General features: G+C 42.2%; 1 protein-coding gene across 1 annotated transcript in view; it reads left to right on the top strand.

The window, feature by feature from the left end:
* Positions 1–1,406: 1,406 nt before the first annotated feature.
* LOC108235800 (arf-GAP with GTPase, ANK repeat and PH domain-containing protein 1) overlaps positions 1,407–18,853 on the top strand; it is a 24,561-nt gene continuing 7,114 nt past the window's right edge. The window contains exons 1-19 of the mRNA XM_017416038.3: positions 1,407–2,014; positions 2,531–3,737; positions 9,132–9,190; positions 9,292–9,379; positions 10,285–10,370; positions 10,471–10,612; positions 10,689–10,823; positions 10,910–11,031; positions 11,128–11,286; positions 12,157–12,240; positions 12,503–12,607; positions 12,705–12,852; positions 14,488–14,616; positions 14,720–14,857; positions 15,078–15,137; positions 15,997–16,148; positions 16,478–16,568; positions 17,482–17,704; positions 17,870–18,173. Coding sequence (XP_017271527.1) covers positions 2,609–3,737; positions 9,132–9,190; positions 9,292–9,379; positions 10,285–10,370; positions 10,471–10,612; positions 10,689–10,823; positions 10,910–11,031; positions 11,128–11,286; positions 12,157–12,240; positions 12,503–12,607; positions 12,705–12,852; positions 14,488–14,616; positions 14,720–14,857; positions 15,078–15,137; positions 15,997–16,148; positions 16,478–16,568; positions 17,482–17,704; positions 17,870–18,173 — 3,354 coding nt within the window. The 5' untranslated portion in view covers positions 1,407–2,014; positions 2,531–2,608. The remainder of the gene's footprint in view (positions 2,015–2,530; positions 3,738–9,131; positions 9,191–9,291; positions 9,380–10,284; positions 10,371–10,470; positions 10,613–10,688; positions 10,824–10,909; positions 11,032–11,127; positions 11,287–12,156; positions 12,241–12,502; positions 12,608–12,704; positions 12,853–14,487; positions 14,617–14,719; positions 14,858–15,077; positions 15,138–15,996; positions 16,149–16,477; positions 16,569–17,481; positions 17,705–17,869; positions 18,174–18,853) is intronic.

Genomic DNA, 18,853 nt, shown 5'->3' with positions numbered 1-18,853 from the left:
AAACGTAGAGAACAGATCATCCTTTTTTATTTCTTTAATATAAACAAGCAACACTGATAGGTTTCTGTTTACTTCCCACCAAACTGAATGACACGGTTGGGAAGTTTTACATTTATCCTGACTACGATAAAAACTAATGAATCATCTTGATTTTCTGTATCATTCTTCTGTCTTGTGTTGAGGAATGATAAAATCTTGGTTATAAATCGACCCTCATTTAATGTCAGCAGTTAAATTGTTGGATTCGTCGACTGCTCCAAATGCCACCAACTCTAAAGCTGATTAATATTTGAACTAATTTTAAAGGTGAAAACTTGCAGTTCATAACCGTAAATGTCCATTTATCTTCCACAGTCATCCTGTCTGTTCAGATTTAGCTTTGTGAAGCTTCTTTTTCCACTTTTTAAAAAAAACTCATTGTTGATTCTTCGTGTTTTTGGCAGGGATGTCAAACTCCGGACCTAAAGGGCCGCAGTCCTGGAAGTTTTAGGTTCTCCTGCTCCAACACACCTGACTCAAAATGTTTAATTACCTCCTCGCCAAATCATCAAGTTCTCCAGAAGCACGTCTACAAGTCAGTCATTTAAACCAGGTGATTTAAGGCGAGAACACATCTAAAACATATTGTCAAAGTATTATTGACTGATTGAATGATTGTAGACTCACAAAATAAAAAAGGAGGGGTTTCCATGTTTAGTTTGTTTTGAACAACTTAGCTCCAGTGTCATCACACACACACATCTTATCTGAAGTATACTTACACTGACTTTTACATCATTGAAGACAGATCCATGTGTTTGTCCATATTTCAGTGTGGGTGGTTGTGACAGCTCTTTATGTTTTTAAATGCGGGACATCTGTATCTCTGAATCTTTTGAGCTTTGGAGAGCACTGATCTATTTTCCTGATCAGATTTGTGCTTTTTGTTTGGATTTTTCCACCCTCTTGGTCCCATTCATATTCTTTTGCACACCAAAACGGGTAATTCTCACTAGTAGTTGTTGCTGTTCTCCTCGTTTATTCTCCTATTTGATCTCACTTCGTTTCAGATTTATCCATCCCGGGTGTCCTCGGCTGTTCTTTCAGGGGGAACATGGGGTGGAAAAAGGGGTGAAGAAAGGGCTGAAAGAGCTGGAGACAGAGCAGATGCTGTGGCAGGAGCAGAGCTGATTCCTTTCTCTCTCTCTCCCTCTGTCCCTCTCTCTCTCCCTCCCTCTCTCTCTCTCTCTCTCTCTCTCTCTCTCTCTATCTCGTTCTCCTGTCTCGTTTGTTGTGTCAGCACAGATAAGAAAAGGAAAATCTGATGAACGTGGGCAAGGACCACCGCCACTGCCGCCTCTCTTGCTCCCAGTCTAATTGCCGGAGCTGCATCCTGTGCAGAGCTGGTTGTGCAGCAGGCTGACGGCGGGGTAGAGGGGAGCTGCAAGGCTTCAGTGGCAGCAAGAAGAAGAAGAGGAGGAGGAGGAGGGGGAGAAAAAGGAGGAGGGGCAGGCTTTGGTGAGCTACTGGGCTTCCTCTGCCTCACAGACACATTTTATTGACTTGCTAATTGGATGAGGCTCTCGGAGGAGAGGATGCAGTGACCGAGAGGAGCTGCTCTCCAGAGGAGGGATACGGGCACAAGAAAGCATCGCTTGGATCCCTAAATCTGGCTACTTAATCCCCCCTTTTTTTCCCCTTTCTGCAGGCGGAACAACAGATGTTTTTGAGCATCTCTCAGTGACCCTCGCACCGTGCACATAATTCTGTGCATGACATTGTCGAACGGAGGCTCCACTTGCCAGACGCTTCGTGACAATTGAATGATTTCCATTTTTTTCCCGTTGCCTTTCACCTTCTTTTTTTTTTCTCCCCCCTCCAATATCTCGGGTTCATCAGGAGGAGATATTTCTACCAGCCTTCTTTGATGTGCCATTTGATTTGAATGGCATTGTAATGGCAGGATAAATTCATCAGATCAAACATACATGGAGCTGTGAGTGGATATTCTACTAGGAAAAAAAAAAAAATGAAGGTATGATATAAGGAGGGGGGTGCCGGGAAGCTCAGACACACACAGTGCCATAAAGTGGCATTTATTCAACCTGCATTCATTATAATCTAGTCAAGAAAACGGATCAGCCGAGGGTACAGACTGTTGCATAATTCCAGGCTGCAATCTGAGGCACAGACTCTGAGGGAAAACAAAATGTCTTTTATTTTATCTGACTGTGTTTCTGTATGGCAGATTTGGACAGATTTTTGTAAAACAAGAAAGGCAAAGAGGGAAAGATTATGAATGAATCAGTGGTAGACACCAGTTGTAGCGATGTGTATTGAAGAGGAATAATGGAGGCTTTAAAAAAAAAACAGTCTAGACTTGTTTAACCACTGGGTCAGCGCTGTATGTATTCTAGAAATTCTCATTTTTCCAACCAGTTCCTTGGTTTTAAAATGTTTAATCTTTTTTATTATTCCAGCAACCTGATGTCACCTAACCAGTTTGATTGATTGATGGATGTTTTTGGTTTTTGTGTTCCCTCTGCTTCAGCCTTTTTGCCATGACTGAGGTGTGCAGATCCTGTGAGGTCAGAGAGCAGGTGCCACCACGCTGAGGTCTGCTGTCCCAATGAGCCAAGCAGGCAGCACGCAGAGACGCACCACCTACCTCATCTCCCTCACTCTGGTGAAGGTTGAGGCCGTGCCAGAGGATGTCGCAGGGAACCAGACGGAGGGCCCTCCAGAGGGGGAAGGGAGCCCTAAGAAGAAGGAGGAGGAGGAGGAGAAGGAGGATGTGAGCGATGCCCCTGAAAAGGAGGAAGGACCTCTGTGTGTGGAAGTGGGGGAAAAGGAAAACGCACAGGTGGAGGAGGAAGTGGAACAGGTGCATGTTAAGTACGGCAGCCCGATTGAGAGCAGGGATAAGCCTGAGAGGAAGGAGGCGCTCCAAAGGGACGCTGGACCGGTTGGGAAGGGCAAAGACCCATCATTCGTACACCCACATGCCAGGCAAATGGTCAAAGTGTATGGGGGAACTTTCTCTGAGGGGCCCGTGCACAGAAAGGGGCCCCGCTCAGATGCCTTACGCCCTAAAACGGAGCTGTACCGCGAGCCTCCCGCCCTGTTCCTAAAGGGGGAAAACGGAGCGGACTTGAACAGCCGTTCCCGTTCCAGCCTCCCCTTCTCTGCCCCGCAGCAGATCAGCCAGCCTCCCCAAGTGGTGATGAGGCCACATGCAGGAGGGAACTCCACGTGTTGGAGGGAGCTCAACACAAGCCTGTACCACTCTGCCAAAACTTTGGACCGAAGGGACAACCAGCCTCCGTTGATGGCAGCGACGACTCTGGGGCCTTACAGGGCGTCCTGGGCCGACAGCGACGGCCGAGGGACGCTCATCCGGCCCGGAGCTCCCACCAGTGGAGGGTTCTCAGGCGTGAAGACCCGGGACAGCCCTCAGGGGGAGCGATACAAGGCGGTTTCCGTGTCTCTACCTCCGCCTCCTGCCCCCGACGTGACCAGGCCTCCGAGGAAAGGTACAAGTTGTACCCTCGACAACAGCGACCTGCACTCTTTCTCCGAGGACCTAAAGAAAGGGAAGGAGGGTCAGGGGGGAACGGTCCAGCGAGCTCCTCCTCGCGACCGCAAGATGCTCAAGTTCATCAGTGGGATTTTTACCAAGAGTACAGCTGGGTCACCGAGTGCCAACGCCGCGCCTCCGCTGTATCCTGCTGTGGAGAGGGGCTCGAGTGAGGAGGAAGGTAAGAGCACGCCATGCATGCAGAACGGGAAGATCTCCAGCACATCTCCTCCGACGTCATCACACTTCCTCTGCTGAATTAAGCACGGAATAAAAGTCCGTCTGTTATATGTATACACCCCGCAAACAAAAACAAAAATCAGAAAACTCACTCCATCTGAAAATTGTGGTCACAGTTGTTCCACGGGCTGAATCAAAGCCGTTAGGATCATTTTATTTCATGTAATAAAACTTGAATCACATATTTCCTACCATATCCAAACAACAAGCTTGGTAATGAGTGTTTTGGGCCTAATTTGTCACATTTCAGATCATCGCACCTAAGGTTAGCCTAAATTCATCAAGTGGATCGGTTTTGATAAAAATAGGCATCTGTGCTTATTTTTTTCAAGTTTACAACATTTTCCACACGTCAACATGAGCATGATGCGACTGAAAGCTTTACAGGTGAACACCTGTTTTTGATAATTATCACCCACAGCCATGAAAGGTGGTCGATAATGTAACTGCCTGTGTGTGTGTGTGTGTGTCTGTTAGCAAAATATCTCATGATCCAGTTAACAGATTTTAACAAAACTTCCAGATAGTAATCATTGCATGTAGACCTACTACTGATTAACTTTTAGAGTCAATCCAGATAATTAGCCTTAGCCAACACAAAAATGACTCTAACACATTCAATTTTCCAGATATTGAGCTAAACTTTGATGTGGAAGTAGCTGAGGGTCATCCCCAACACATACTTTGAGCACTAGTGTATCACGCAGAGTCTTTGTTTTAATTTTGCCATTAACTGTCGGAATCAGATCTGTCTGTCTGTTGGCAAAATATCTTGCGAACATATGGACAAACTCTCAGAAAGTAATCATTGGATGTACGACTACAACTGATTTCATTTTGAGATCAACTTGTTTCAAGATAATCGGCTCTATTAAAACCCCGCCTGAAAAAAATCACTTTTTTACGTTGGTTTTTAATCCGAGTTCCGTTTGATTTTCATCAGATTTGGTCTCAGTTTGTTTTTAGCCTATTTTATTGTACTTGTTGCTTTTTATGTGTGATGTGAACTTATTTTTTAAAATGCTTTTTCCTGTTTGTTTGAAGCACTTTGGTTAACTTTTATTTTTTTTTAAAACGTGCTATATAAATAAAATTGACATTGACAATGTTTTTGATACAACAATAATAACTGTGGTTATCAGAAATTCTCACTTTCAAGGACCTCAGTTGTGAATGTTTGCCCTTTATTTTACTTTATGTCATAATGATTGAGATGTTTTCAGGATTTGGCCAAAGGAAGCAAATTAAATATTTTAACTTGAAGCTTTGAGAAAGTCGTCGTGACTAATTTTCCTTATTTTGAGTCATTTCACCAACCAAGTAATCCTCTGCCCAAGACACTAACAGAACAACCTGATAATGACTCAGACATAGTCTTGTTTGTCCTTGGTGCTGCTCTATGACAATGTATCGGAACGAGAAGGACATCGTTTTTTTGCCGAAACAAAAACTCTCTTGTTAAAGCCGCTCGAATGGAGAAGTGTTTAAAGTATCAGGCTCCTTGGTGTTGGGTGTCGTAACAGAATAACTGCTAACAAAAACAGCCAACTACGAATAGACTTTGAACGTAGAAGATCGAGTGCATTTAAAAACACTTGCAAATCGTTACATCATGTCTCTGTTACTTTCCACATGTGCTTCATCTATTGTGGAGGAATTTACACAAACTCTGGTTGTCAAACAGTAATTGGTTCATGACAAACTCAGGCTTTTCTACCTGAAACTAAAGAAATTGATGCAGCAGGAAGAAATTTTGACTCTCACTGAATTAATTTAAAAAGTATATACACACATAGATGATCTTTTGACAGGGAGTATAGGATTAGAGTGAGCTCTGAATAATTTGTCAGGAGTAAGTGGGACATGAATAATTAAGGTCGGGGATACACAGAGCTGTGTTCATGGCAGGGTGAGGGGAGTGGGAACCTGCTACTTCCGGCTCTGTGCGTGGAGTTAATCAGCCTTCCAATGGAGCCCATTCATTTTTGCCAGCGTCACATTGCGTTTAAGTGTTTGTGAAGTGTTTGCGAGGGTTGTGTCACGATGAGTCTGTGATCGCAGTGCGTACAGTAAGAGCTCACCAATCAGATGACGGTTCATGTCAGAGAATATGGGTCAGCACCGGGAGAAAATGAAAACGGTGGAGAAGCGTCGTGTGTGCACAGGTGGACATCGCGTCTCGATGCCTCTCACACGGATCGCCGTATCCAGGAGAGGCCGTTTTATTGTATAGAGATCCGGGCTCGGAGGCTTCTGGAAAACGGAGTTGCCATGGCAACAACAAGCCGCGAGAGATGCTGCTTGGTCCTCGCCGTGACGCTCTCGGTGGAAGGGGATCTGGGTGTGGGGGGGTTGCCCAAAGATGGGGATGAGGGGAGAGTGTTCGGGGTGAGGGGGTGATGGTGGTGTTCAAAGTTAGAACCCGTTTCCTGCTGCCGAACCGCCCAGAACAACTTGACCCGGCAGCTTCCTAATGTGACGACACAAACTGTATCTGTTGTCTCCGGCGAGACAGCATCAGTGCACATCTGGAAGCAGTTCCTCTCGCTGTGTGTGTGTTGTTCTGTTTGTTTTAATGAATGTTCATTCACCAAAAATAAAATCTCAGACCTGTTCAGTCCGCTATAAAGAAATATTTAAAGCAACTCCTATCTTTATCAGACATAGAATATAACATCAAATGTCATTTCTGAGTTGTTAATGCTTGCTGCTATGAAAGGTGGGTGATAATGTCTCTGTGTGTGTCTGTTAGCAAAAAAAAATATCACATGAACAAGTGGACAGATTTGAATGAAACGCTCAGAAAGTCATCACTGAATGCAAATCTACAACTTATCTTTTGGAGTCAACCTGATTTAAGATGGCTGCCACAGTCAACTGACCCTAGAGACCACAAAAATGACTATAATTCAGTCCGTTTTTCAGATACTGAGCTCAAATTTGTTGTGGGACTAGCTTAGAGTCTTCCCCAACACATACTCCGAGTACGAACAGATCAGACAACATATTTGTTTTAAACTTTGCCATGCAAGTCAGTGGATGATATGCATTTCTTCAAGGATTGCTAGCTACATTTACTAACTACAGCATTTCTCCAAGAACCAATCAAAACATCCATCTGTAGTGACTTCATACTACATGGCAAACGGTCTATAATTGTTTTAGATCCTACAAAGCCCCTTACAATGTTTTTTTTTAAACTTATTAACACGTTGTTTCTTCCCTTTGTGTATTTTGTTTTCAGAAAATAAAGATTCTCAATAACTACTAAGAGCTGCTGCGTCCAACACCACACAGAGCTCACTACTAGAACCATCTGTTTATGAAGTACAAAAAGTCAAATGCTGCAGACATAATTACTAAAATATAGTATTATTATTATTATTATTATTATTATTATTATTATTATTATTATTATTATTATTATTATTATTATTATGTGTTTCTGTGACACTTCAGTCATGGATGATACAGCATAATGTCATTTTCTACCCACAGCTCCAAACCATCTAAAAGTTGACAAACAAAAATAATGTACAGTATATAGGAAGAATCCAGTTAATTGTTAGAACGGGCTTAAACCACACAGTGTTGTGAGTGAAACATGGCAGTGGATGCATGATGATATGGGGTTGTGTCAACACAGAAAGTCTTTGTAATGCTCCTGAAGTGTAACAGTGGAGAAATTTACCAACTAGATGACAACCCAATCCCATTTCCTGACCTGTGTGGATCAAAACAGTTTTGAATGGAAATGCAGAACAACAGAACTGATTGAACACAAATGAGTTGACAACAAAAAAAAAAAGTAGGACTAAGACCTGGCTTCATCCATTGGTGTTTTTTTTTTAATGTGAAATCAGTGGTAAACGTTTTAGAAAAGCAAAGTATAGAAAAAAGTGATATTTATTATTTTTATTTAGGTAAATCTTTCTTATCTGACTTAAAGGCCTGGAGATTTTTTTATTATGACATCCTGACTCATCTTTCTTTTCTTTCAGGAAAAGTATTACATCTGAATATGAGAGCTGGTAAAGCATGATTTACATTTCAGAGAGTTTAGAAAAGAAATATGTCCTTGGCTTAAGATTTTAATTTTAAGAATGAGCTATAGAGTCATAAAAACGAGGACAAAGAGGATTTTTTTTTAATTTTCCACCATGCAGTCTTTCAATAAATGCGTCCTCTCTTCACAATCCTATTTTAGTCTGTTTACAGAGCAACGTCTTCCTAAAACTAGACAATGAAACAGGGCTGGTATGATCACGTTGAACCGTTTGTTTTAAATGATTAAAAATCCACAAGCTGGGTCTTCCTGTCACTATCCTTTTTGCTACGACAGACATAATCTCACTTTTTTCCCCCATGATGCATAACTTTTTTTTAGCATTGACTCTCATTCGGCATGAAAGCCCACTTCTTTTTGCATCCACGAATTTATAATTGATTTAAAACTTTGGAGTCAACAGACGAACTGATGCAGGAAGCTGTAGCCTCTCTGAGCCCTTGAGGGCAGGTCTGGACGCTCCTTGCTGTGCTGAGTCCACAAGCAAACAGAGAGTCAGCAATATCTTTTTTAAACATTCAGGGGGAGACTTTTTCCCTACTTGGCAAGACTCGTCCAAAAACTTTGGTATCAGTTTACAGGATGCTCTCGGTCTCACTGAGGTCACCTTAAATTCAAAGTTTCCTTCTAGACAATTTCCTGACTAAATGAAACCCAACTGAGTCACTGTTGTTAATAATTTGTACCATTCTGACCGTTTCAAATATTTAATTGCGTCCCTTAAGTGGATACCGGTCACCTTTGGTTTTACTTATTAGTGACTCACTTTGGTTTGTATCTTGACCGGAAACAGGGTCTTTTGGTTTATTTGCTTTTTTTAAAAATTATTATTCTCATGAACATAATAAGTTTGGAGTGCCTCAAGGGAATGCGATGAACATGAAGCAAACATTCACATGGATTTAAGGCTGAACTCTGGATTTTAAGGTCAGAAGTCAAAATCAGTGGGACTTCTCCAGCTGTTGTGAAAGGAATCCTCCCCGATCATGACTCAAGCAGACAGTTCAGATTGTCTGACGTGTGGTTTTGTGGACAAGTTAAAAACAATTAATATTTTACTTGTTCTATGTAGCTGTTCATCAACTTTGGTATGGAGAAAATAGTTAAATTCTGACCAAAAGGAACAAAACAAGTTTCAACTCCAACATTGTCCAATCTGTTGCTTGTATCCTGCATCCTGTAACGTTAGTGAATCACATTTTCTTTTCAAGTCGTTACTAATTAATTTACCTTTTCTCTCGTTTTTTTCTTATTGCTGTCTCTCCTCAGTTGCCTGCACCAGCAATCCAGAATGGACCATGAGCCAAACTGTGCAAGAACTTCACCTGGTAAGCACAAGGACTGGAGGACAGCTCTGACAGACCTCTCAGCTGGGTTTTGTGCTGATGCTGTGTGTGTGTGTGTGTGTGTGTGTGTTTGTGTTCTGTAGGGTGTTTTGGGAGGTCTCTGCAGTGGGAAGTCTGCCCTCGTCCACAGACACTTAACAGGAAGCTATCTTCCAGTGGAGAATGCAGAGGGTTGGTTCAGCATTTCCTTATCTGTGTTTGTGGGTTCTTCTGTGTCCATTTACAGTGGGTTGTAAAAATATTCACCCCTATTCTCTCTATTTTGTTGCATCACCATGTGGAAATTAATTGAATTTCTCTATATGTTGCTCCATTCATCTTTCCGTCAACTCTGACCAGTCTTAGTCCCTGCTGATAAAAGAATAAAAATAAATAATAAATCCCATAGCATGACGCTTTCACCACCATGCTTCACTGTGGGGTTGGTGTTCTTGGCATGATGAAAGGTGTTAGATTTCCCTCTGACGTGGAGCTGTTCTTGATAATCCTAAAGTTCAGTTTTAGTCTCATCTGACCACAGCACCTTCCACATACTTGGGGAAGAAAATCCAAACAGTCCAACTTTTTTTCTTTCTTTAAACAATGACTTCTTCCTGACCACTCCTCCATGAAGTCCAGCTCTGTCCGTTGGACAGATCCTCCCATCTCTGCAGAAGAGCTGCCTAGCTCCATCAGGGTTATCTTTAGGATGCTTTTCTTAATGCCCTCTTTCCCTTTCCATGAGTTTTGGTTGATGACCATCTCGTGGCAGGTTTGCTGTGGTGGCATCACCTTTCCATTTTCTAATAACTGATTTAATAGTGCTCCACATCATGGTGAGGGTCCTTGTACATACTTTTATAACCCAAACCCTGATCTGATCTGTACTTTGCCACAATTTAGTTTCTGTGGTTTTCATGGTAACTCTTGCTTGGCTGTAGTCCTTAGTGCTCAGAGGTGTTGCGCAGGTGTTGATTCTGGGGTCTCTTACAACAAATGTATGTCATTTGACAGGTTTAGATCATTTGTCACCTAAAATCTTCCTGCTGCAGCAGTTAAATATGTTTGCAAAGTCAACAGTTTTGTTTTCCACCCAGGACGGCAGTACATCAAGGACGTGCTGGTGGACGGACAGAGCCACCTGATGATAATCAGAGAGGAGACAGAACTCCCAGGGGCTCAGGTAGGTTGGAAACGGACCTAAACCTATTTAACAAGAAAAAGTAATTGAACTTACTCTTAGCCTTGTGTCTAAATAATGCTATTTTGTTCCCTTTTTTTAGTTTGCAAGCTGGGTGGATGCTGTCATCTTGGTCTTCAGTTTGGAAAACGAGGCCAGCTTCCAGGAAGTTTACAAATTCTACCACCAGCTTGCCATGCATCGGCCTGTGTCTGAGATACCTTTTGTAGTTGTTGGCACTCAGGGTAAGACTCTCATACATGACATGCACCTCTGTTTAAAAGTTTGCACACCTGACCTTGAGTTGGTGTGGTTTTCTAGATAAGATCAGCAGCACCAACCCCAGGGTGATAGATGACCCCAAGGCCAGACAGCTCTGCTCGGATGTGCGTCGCTGCACTTACTACGAAACCTGCGCCACGTACGGCCTCAATGTGAACCGAGTCTTCAACGATGGTGCGTCAAAGCAAGATGAGAGAGTGAAGGAAGCTCCTGCAGAACATGCATAAATCTGGATGATGTGTTCTGTTTTTCCTCAACAGCTGCTCAGAAGATCATGGCGGCCAAGAAGCAAGCCGCTTTACTGGCTTCTTGTAAGTCTCTTCCCAACTCTCCAAGTCACTCTGGAGGCTCCACCCCTGTGTCTGGGGTCTTTCCAGGACAGGTAAAAACCTAATAGACTCTCCTCTGTGCATTATCCCCTTTCTCTTGCTGTTTAAACGTTCTTCCGCCTTCTGCTCCGACTCTTTCCTTCCTGTAGGCCAGTAACGGTGGTCAGAGCAGCGATTACTCCTCATCTCTTCCCTCCACCCCGGTGATCAGCCACAAAGAGATTGGTAGAACTTTAAGAGGTGAGAAACCGGACGGCGCCGGGCCTGGGTCAGTCCGCGGAGTTCGTAGGCGCACCCCCAGATTTGCGGTAAGTGCCACGCACACCTGTACTTTAACATCTTTATGTTTTATACTTATTTTCCTAATTTATTCTTCATTTATTTTGTTTTATGTAATGAAATTCTGAATTTTAGGATTTGAACCATGAACCTTTTGTCAATACAAGAACATAGGTTGATAAAATGAGTCATAAAAACTTAAATGCACCACATTATATTTGTTTAGATAGAATTATCAGAAAACCAAAGCAGGAGAAGGCCAGACACAAAGGATAACATGGGATAAGAACAAAAGAATAACAACATGAAGACTTGGCAAATGCACAAAGGAGAAAAGGCTGTCATGATTGACCTGTAGATGTGCATCCAAAATGTAGCACAGAGGCAAGAGCTGAATGGAAACTCAAATTTTTAAAAATAACACAACTGGTGAGGCGGCATAAAAATACAAATTAGGTCAAGAGCACACAAAATCCAATGAGACTACACACAAAACAGGAGACGGGAAGGAGGTAAATGCAGGGAGTATAAAGACTGGGGAGAGTGATTACTAAGTGGAAGCAGGTGGGTTGATTATCAAATGGAGGACAGGTGTGAGTGAAGGGCTGAGAAAAACTGAGGGAAACAATGACAGAATTACCAGAATTTTTAATTTCTCCAAACTGGGGCCATCCTAAGAGCTATCTACAACAAGTAAGATATGAATTGTTCTTAACCTTTTAGTCGGAAGAAGCCATTTAAACATCCAATATAGGTGAAAAAAGTGAAACTCTACAAACAGTTTCTTTACTTTTTGAGGATCGTTACTATATCTGGCCAAATAGGTGAGACATTTTGTAAAATATTCTTTATTAACCCCAACCTTTAGCCTGTATTTCCACTGCTTTTCTGTCCTCCAGGGTCGAAGAGGCAGCGACTCAAACAGACGGAGTGCCGACTATAAGGGGGATTTCGGCAGCGGGCGCTTCATTCCCGTCAAACAGGTGAGACACTGATGTGTGCTCGATGCAGAAGCAGAAATGATGTATCTGATGACCCTCAGCGGAGGACGTCGCACCAGCAGCCACTTCAAAATGTGAGAAGCTGCTTTCATCATGTTGACTGATGAAGTGCTGCTAGCCTGATGAATAGTTGGTGGGTGTTTCGGGCAGCCGGGAGTCTTTACGCCACCGAAATGTGTGAAACGAGCGCACGAGATATTCGCAGTGAATACTCATTTTTTCACTTTGTTTTTCTTACCATCAGGGCATCTTGCTGAAGCGCAGCGGGAACTCGCTCAACAAAGAGTGGAAAAAGAAATATGTCACTCTGTCCAACGACGGCATACTGTCCTACCACTCCAGTGTCAATGTGAGTCGGTGTGTTAGCACAGTGCTGAGAAACAATCTGCTGCTCGGAGCAAACGCCTGATGTTTGATCGCAGCGCTTCGCTGTGTGGTTTTGATAGGAGTACATGCTGAACACCCCGGGGAAAGAGATGGACCTGCTGCGAGTCACTGTGAAGGTGCCGGGAAAGCGACCCCCCCGTGCCGTCCCCGCGTGTGGCCCTCCGGCTGGGCTTAATGGGCGGGTCAAAGATGTGCTGGGACCTGAGGGTAAACATATTACATCATGACAGGATGGAGGAACACTTCCCTTAGGCTAAACACAGCTAAACCAGAAGAAAAACAGTGGACTATTTTAATGCTAAACAGGAATAAATCTGACATAAATGCCAGAGTGCGGCTGTACACCCATGAAGAGCCAGAAAGTAAAGAAGTGTTATAGTTTATATTACTATAAAGCTGTAATAATAGTTATGCTCATACTAATCAGGAAAAATAAACAGATATGCTTTGTGTTGTTGCTGGATTTGAAAACTATTTATGGGTCATGATGCCACACTTCAGTGCTATAAAATGGCAAAATGTTACATTCCTATTATCATCCAGCTCTTGTTAAATCTGAATAAAATAAACCTCTGACCGACAATAACACAGTGCATATTACTCCAAGTTTTTCTCTGTTTAACAAAAACTAAGCCAGCGTGCTGCAGCTCCATGTAAAACATGATAAATGGTACAATCCACGGTTCCACAGATTGCTGAACCATCTTAGCATCAAGTAATGAAACTAGAATTCCTTAAAGGAGTGCATATTCCCAGCTGTCTTTCATGCCAAAGTGTTCAACTAAGATGACGTGATTTGTTAGCAGTGGGAGTCTCTGCTGGAGATGACTCTCAGCTACCACCACAACAAATTGTAGCTAAATATCTGTAAAATTGTCATAAGGCATGGAGACAGAGGCGAACCCAAAACGCAGACTCATCTTAATCCACAAAAACTAATTTATTAAAATAAAACTCTAACAAAACAAAAGGCTGACGAGGCAGCAAAACTAACAATAACAAAAATTCAAACTCCAAAAACAAGAAACAAGGCAATGCACAATCAGACGTGAATAAAGCAACAGCAAGCATGACAAAACGGAATGATCCAGTGGTGTGTGAGAGAAAATGACCAGGTTATATGCACAGGGGATAATTATGGGAAGTGGGCACAGGTGAGTGATTACAATGACTTACAGGTGGAGATGGGCGTGGCAGATAATCAGGGGCAAAAGAGTGACTGGGGAGGAGTGAATAGTGACAGCAAACATGAACAGGAAAAACTAAACTGAAACAAGACAATAATCAAAACAACAAACTGAAAATACCAAAACTATGACAAAAATGGACTGAGTTATTACCACTTTTACATTTTCTAAGTTTGATAAGCTTTGATGGCCATCTTGAATCGGCTTGACTTTAAAAGTTAACCTGTTGTAGATGTACGTCCACTAATTTTTCTTGCAAGCATTTGTTTATTCGCAGCTCTGTTAAAGGGATAGTTCTGATCTTTTATAGTTGAGTTTCATGAAAGATTATAAGCAGTTAGTATGTTACCTGCTGTAGATAGCTCTTTGAACTACCTCAATGTGAAGAAGTAGAGTTTAAACGAATAAATTAGAGGAGTAGAATTTCCTCCTCAGTTTGGAGGAATAATTTGGATTTTGTAGATTATAAAGTCTCAGTAAACCTGTGGCTCACTCACCCATATGTACAAATATGACAAGTTGAAAACATAAATAAATAACCCAATTATTTGCCAGCAAAAACCTGCAACCTGCCACACTGAACTTTTAGAATAATTTCCTTCACCACATTTGTTGTTTGCGTGAGTAGTTATGTTAGTTGCTGTTGTGTCTCCAGTCCCAGTCAGTGCCAGCAGCCTCCTGCAGGTGGAGGAGATGGAGGAACTGGGAGGAGCGCTGTTCCTGAGGAGTAACGTTGGTGTGCAGCGGTGTCCGTCCACACTATCTAACCATGCTCAAGGTGTCGGTAAGCAAGATAAAGAATTTCTGGTTGCGTGTTCAGGACTGCACTGGTTTCAGATATACAACTTGTGTTTTCATTTTTATGTTTTTGTGTGTGTCTGCTTTAGATTCTGCCGTTGAGGGAGTCTCCAGCTCTTCTTCCACTAAAGACGTGGGCTCTGCCTCCCCGCTGACAGACAGGAAGAAGCATCGCAGAAAGAAGAGCACGAACCAGAAAGGAGATGCAACCATGGGTCAAGCAGACGGTGCAGTAAAACTTCCAAACCATACATATGTTTTAATAAACAACATTCTGCCTTTTCTTTAGATCTACAGCCTTTTTTTTAATAAAGACAATAATCCTGTAATCTTACAAGATTTTTATCCAGAGTTAATTATTATCATTTTTAAACTTTAATATGCATCGGGTTTTTTTTTCTAATATAAATGTATAACATTATTTTTTGTCTCTCTTTTCTCATGCAGCTAAACGCAAAATGTGGAAACTCAAAAGTTTTGGTAGCCTTAGAAACGTGAGCAAGACGGGTAATGTCCTTCAGTAACGTTACATCTTTTTCTACTCGGCTTTGTCTGTATGGCACTTCTCAAACACAAGCACAACTCAAAGTGCTTTTCAGAGCCAAAGGAAAACATAGAGATAAAAGATATTCAAACTAAAAACATATGAATGCCATTTGCACTTCACACCAAAATGTTGTGATGAATAGGAATGTAACTAAAAAGACTGAATTCAAAACAGGAAGGTTTAAAGTAAATAAGAGATCACATTAAAACAAGTTCAAGAGTCTTATACTTTGATTTAAAGGCAGAAAAATTAGCAAAATGCTGCTGTTTATTATGTGAATTAAAGGAAAATCTTAGTCAATGATAACACAAACGTCCCCTATGGGCGCACTGGAGTCTGAAAAAATACCATCCAGAGAAACTGTTAGCATAAAAAGATGAATCCTAGAGGTTTTTAAAGCCTAAAACAAGGTTTGTATTTAAAAGCAGACTTCATCCAGGCTTCAAAACAAACCCATAACCTCAGGAACTGATTATTTATTTCAAGTTAACAGTAAGTTAATAAATAACATCTATACCATAAAAATACAGATTCCCTCCACACATTGAGCAGCCTGATGGTGTCTCTTTCATATTTGATATAAAGCTACTGCAGTGAAAATAAACTTTTTTAAATTAATACTCACTTCTCACACATGAATATGAAAGTTTCAGCTCAAAGGTTTAGGTTTTGGACAGGACTGAAAAGTTTACACACATCAAAGTCCTTTTTTTTTACTTAATTCTGGATGTTTGTGAATTCTTTGCTGTTCTGATGCTTCAAAAATCAAAGTTAGCGTTCAGTTTCTGAAGTTGGACCACTGCCTTCTGTCCATGTCAGACGAGGAGAACTTTGACTTCTTAGTGGTGTCGAGTACCGGCCAGACGTGGCACTTCGAAGCTCAGAGTGTCGAGGAGAGGGACTCCTGGGTCCAGGCCATCGAGAGTCAGATCCTGGCCAGCCTGCAGCTGTGTGAGAGCAGCAAAAACAAGGCAAGGACCAGCAAAAGGATACACATAATATCCACTTTACACTATTTGTATTCAAAGCTATAGATACTTTACAAAAGTTTGAACTTTTTTGCTGAAAATCTGGAAAAAGAAAGAAGCTTAACTCATTGTTAAGCATTTATTTTTAGCCTGAGTTTTACTGAATACTTAATACTTTATGGAAATGGATAACTATGCATCCACTGAGAAACTCAGTGTTTCTGTACCTTTGTGTTTCCTCAGAAAAACAATCTTTTTTTATATATATTTGTGCAGAAACACTTGCTGATGGTATCTTTGTTGCAACATTGTTTTTTTTCTTTTCTTCTCAGGATCGTAAGAACAGTCAGAGTGAAGCTGTGGCACTGCAGGCGATCCGAAACGCAAAGGGCAACAACTTCTGTGTGGACTGTGACGCTCCAAGTTAGTGACGCTCTCTCAGTACTTCAGCTGTTTGTGCTGCGCTGAACGGCCACATTACCCTCAGACTGTCGAGGTTTCACCTTTCTGCCCAGTCCAGCTTTGTAGTGTCTTCTTTTTCCTTTGTAGAGCACGGGAAACAGTGGTCAGCTTATCTCTGCTCACTTTGATTAATGAGTCTAATCATTGTGGAAAACAGAAATGAGCCCTGCTGATTGAAGAATTGATTGAAGGATGGTAATTTAATAAAAACTCATCAGAATTTTACAAATTTAGAGCTACGGCCAAGGTCATTAAATTTTGACTGAAACTTCAAATACAGAATCTACTATTATGACAATTTTTTTTTTTTTTTTGCGTAATCGTACTAACAAGCAGGCAAACAGACTAACAGGAAAACAGGAAAAGCAGGAGGATGCAAAGACAATAAATGAAACTAGCACTCTAGGAAGAAATGCACATCGCCGGCCATCTTGAATGCCAAAGTTTTAAATCAAGATTTTGTGTGAACTGTTAGTGCTCAGAGTATGTCATGGGGATGACACTTAGATACTACCACACCAAATTTCAGCTCAATATATTTAAATTTGACTGAGTTACAGCCATTTTTGTGTTTGCTAAGGTTACGTAGCTGTGGCAGCCATCTTGAATTGGGTTTGACTCCAAGTTGTAGATGTGCAACCACCGATTACCATCTGAAAGTGTCATTAAAACCCATCAAGTAGTTTCTAAGATATTTTGCTAACAGACAGACAAACGCATGCACACATGTTGACATGTAATTTTGCATAACTGAGGCTACGTCTGTTTAGCACAGCCTGGCCCAATTATGTTCATTTTACAGATTCAAACAGTAGCTCAGCTTCAGATGAGGCGTAGGCCTAATCTGCTTTGTGTCCCATTCTTCTTCCCTAAGATCCAACTTGGGCCAGTCTGAACCTGGGCGCTCTCATATGCATCGAGTGCTCTGGGATCCACAGGAAATTGGGGACCCACCTGTCTCGGGTTCGCTCCTTAGCCCTTGACGATCTGCCAAGAGAGCTCACGCTGGTTCTCAGCACCATCGGCAACCACATGGTCAACAGTACATGGGAGGCCCGCACCATGGGCCACCGTAAACCAGCCCCTGATGCTTCCAGGTAAATTGCCTTCAGCCTTAAAGAAAGCACACCTAACTGTCTTAAAGTACACCTGTGCAACATACGCTGATGTGTTCGGCTAGTTCCAGCAGAAAGGCAACAAGAACCAGAAGGCGCAGGTCAATTTCACTGACAGTTCATTCTTTTTTTTCTGTGTTTGCTCAGAGAAGAGCGTGAGTCATGGATCCGAGCCAAGTATGAGCAGAAACTGTTCGTGGCGCCGTTGCCTCCTCCCACTCCCAGCGAGGGCCCAGACATCACTCTGTCAGGTCGTCTACTGTTGGCAGTGATGGAGCGCAATCTGCCCAAGCTGCTGCTCCTTTTGGCCCACTGCACCAAGGAGGACATTAACGTCCCTCCTGGCCTGTCGCTCCCCACCAAGTCGCTCTTAGCACTCCGACTGCCTGGCTCTGCTCTGCACGCTGCCTGTCAGCAGGCCGATGTGGTGATGACTCAGCTTCTTGTTTGGGTGGGTTTCACTCCTCCACCTTTACTCTTACTGTGATTTTTTTCCCACTTTTTCCTTTGAAATATGTGTGTATATAATGTGGTTCACATCACCAAAGAACATGTATACATTTAAATAGATATAATGTTGCAGCTGGTTGTATTTGCAGATTGTAAAATGACTTTAAAGTGGATTTCTGTGGAAAGGTTATGCATAATTACTATCTTACCTGTTGTAGATAGCTCTTTGAACAACCTCATTTTAGAGAAATAGAGTTTTATTCTGACCAGACTGATGAGCTAATGACTAGTCTGAGTGGGGTCAAGACCAAAAAAAGATTGTTGCCATTTTAAAGCAGATCACTCAATTCTGTTTTATAAACCTTTTGTCACAGCTCCATCTGTTCCTGCCACGCCTCTTGCTTCCAGTCATGCCACAGCCTAGTAACTTTCCACTCATCCACAGTTCAAGCCACGCCCATGTTGCCATGCCCATGTAATCACAGTCATCTGTTTCACCTGTTCTTGTCCCTATAAATACCCACAGTTCCCAGTACTCATTGCCAGATTATTGAAAGCCTCCAAGCAAGTAAATGTCCAGCGTACTTTTCTCGTCCATGCCTGATCTCGACCCTTGCCTGTTCCTCGACCATCGTCTCTTGCCTGCTCCCTGCCTGATACTGCTTTGGACTCTGATCTCCC

Source organism: Kryptolebias marmoratus, linkage group LG4 (genome assembly GCF_001649575.2).
Source record: "Kryptolebias marmoratus isolate JLee-2015 linkage group LG4, ASM164957v2, whole genome shotgun sequence".
Taxonomy (NCBI): Eukaryota; Metazoa; Chordata; class Actinopteri; order Cyprinodontiformes; family Rivulidae; genus Kryptolebias; species Kryptolebias marmoratus.
Note: the sequence above shows the minus strand (reverse complement) of the source record. Positions and strands in the feature narration are given on the sequence as shown.